The sequence below is a fragment of the Acyrthosiphon pisum genome, unplaced genomic scaffold (genome assembly GCF_005508785.2).
Source record: "Acyrthosiphon pisum isolate AL4f unplaced genomic scaffold, pea_aphid_22Mar2018_4r6ur Scaffold_631;HRSCAF=1083, whole genome shotgun sequence".
NCBI lineage: Eukaryota > Metazoa > Arthropoda > Insecta > Hemiptera > Aphididae > Acyrthosiphon > Acyrthosiphon pisum.
The window spans coordinates 3412-5723 of record NW_021776064.1 but is presented as its reverse complement, the minus strand read 5'-3'; the positions used below and the strand labels follow the sequence as shown (position 1 = coordinate 5723).

Sequence of the window (2312 nt, the reverse complement as noted above, 5' to 3'; positions counted from 1 at the left end):
TGTAGTCATACGGAAGGGTTAGGTAAAATTCTAACTCCACAAAAAAGTGAAAAAAATAAATTACCAGGTAGATCAGATTCTAGATCGGACCCAGGGGTGGTACATATTCAATTAGAGCAGGTAGTGAAAAAACGAGGAGCAAACGTAAAAATGGATCTTGATAAAGCAATTTCAATAATACCAGTTTGCACAGGCGAAAAAGATGTAGCCGAGTTTATAAACATTTGTGAAATCGCACTTAAAGATATTTCGGAGAATGAAAAGCCAATATTATTAAAAATAATACATTCGAAATTAACAGGGAGTGCTTTAGAGGTTACAAAATATCGTAATTTGGAAACATGCACCGAAAAAAAAATCACAATCATATAGACAAATTTCCTGGTTGAATTGACAATGATCTTGTTAATATAGAGCCGACAATATATTACTATCATATTGATAATAATAATGTTGATCATACAACTCTTGTAATTTCTACAATGTTTATTATCAATTTTAAAGTTAATAATATTATATTATTGACAATTGTAATATTGTTAATGATACAATTAATATTATAAATTTAACAATATTACAATCGTTAGTAGTACAATACTGACTATAGAATTGATAATAAACATTATTGTAATTACAAGAGTTGTATGATTAACATCACGAACTACTACATGTAGTAGTTCGTGATCAGTGGCGGCTACAGTAAATTTACCATGTGTATCCAAATTACTAAAATCTGTGGACACCCACCCACCAACCTTTCCTTACACACATAAATATAAATGTATTATTATACATTATACACCTAGATTTGTTTAGGTAAAATGTTTTACCTGAATGTTTGAGTATTTCAGATCATTCAAGTTTAATGTTAAAACAAAATTAAAAATATTCTATAAACATTAAACAGTTTATACTCATCTATATTATAGAACACTTTTTAAAAACTTAAAATTATAATGGTATTTAATATTTATAGACACATGAAAGTATACTCACATTAGAATAATTTTAAATTAAATTACTAAAGATATAATCTTCAATATTTTATTTTAATTTATGTAATAAATAGGTACAAAATAAAATAATAAATATGATAGTAAATAGCCAAATAGGTGTAAACTTCAAGCATTAAATTCATTTATAAGGTTCCCATGAGATGCAAATTTGTTAATGATAGTATTGGTGTCACATTTTATGTCTTGTTCACAATATACCATCATCAATGATTCAAGTCGCTCTTGTGTCATAGTTGTTCTCAATCTGTTTTTCACAATTTTTAATTTGGAAAATTTTCTTTCTGTTGAAGCACTAGAAACTGGTAAAGTCAATGCAATGCGAAGTGCATTGTTTAAAGTAGGAAATACTTCAATTAGACCTCCAGCTACAAATACGGCATATATAGTTGAAATACTTGATAAATTATTTTTTTCTTTTGAATCTTCACCTTCAATATTTTCTAAGTCTTCACTGTCACAGTCATCTTCGCTATCATTACTTTCAAGATTATTTTCATGGAACGTTTTTGGAAGATTTGAAGTCAATTCAAAGTTGAAATATACTTTAGAAAAATGTAAGTATTCTTTAATAAGTTCATGTTGATTTATAAAAGAATTATAAATCTTTGCAAGATTATAAAATGCATCAGTAGGTAATTTACTTGTATTATTAAAAACTTCTTTTAATCGTTTTCTACTAAACAGAGAAAGGTCTTTATAAACTTCCAGAGATTCTTTAGAAAAATAAGTTTCAAATGATTGGTCTATTATATCTAAGCAATAAAAAAATAAATTTACTTTTATATTATGCAATGGATCTTGAATTGAGTCGTCTTGAGATGTTTCACCTGGCATTAATTTTTTTCTACTAGGTATACTACTATAGTACTATAGTATAGGTAGTAGTTCAAAATCTTAAATTGTTAAATTATAAAAGTTGAATTCATTACTTACTTTTTCTTGATGTTGATGCCTCGTCAACAAACAAATTGTCTCGTTTTTTAACAAAGAATGTTGATATAGTTTTTGAAACTTTTGACCTTTCAACTACTATTTTACATGCACTAATGTGTCTCTTCCAATTGGTATCATTTAAATTGGATTTTTGTTTTCCGCATAAGCAAACCAAACTCTTATGTAATTCAGACATTTTAATAAAAATAATAATCAAGCATTATTCATTAAACACTTATTGACACTTCGCAGATAGGTAACTAGGTAGGTACCGTAGATTAAATTATAATAATATCGTATGCATCAATCACCATATGTCATACATGAAACAAAATACGTAGGTAAGCGATGCAGTAGATTGTA

At 27.0% G+C, this 2312-nt stretch overlaps 1 protein-coding gene across 1 annotated transcript; it reads right to left on the bottom strand.

Annotated features, from left to right (window-relative positions):
• Positions 1-1121: 1121 nt before the first annotated feature.
• LOC107885385 lies at positions 1122-2145 on the bottom strand. Its single transcript, XM_016809020.1, has 2 exons — positions 1950-2145; positions 1122-1768 (listed from the first exon to the last, which is right to left on the bottom strand). Exons 1-2 carry the CDS (start codon positions 2143-2145, stop codon positions 1122-1124), a joined length of 843 nt encoding a protein of 280 aa, XP_016664509.1.
• Positions 2146-2312: the final 167 nt, after the last annotated feature.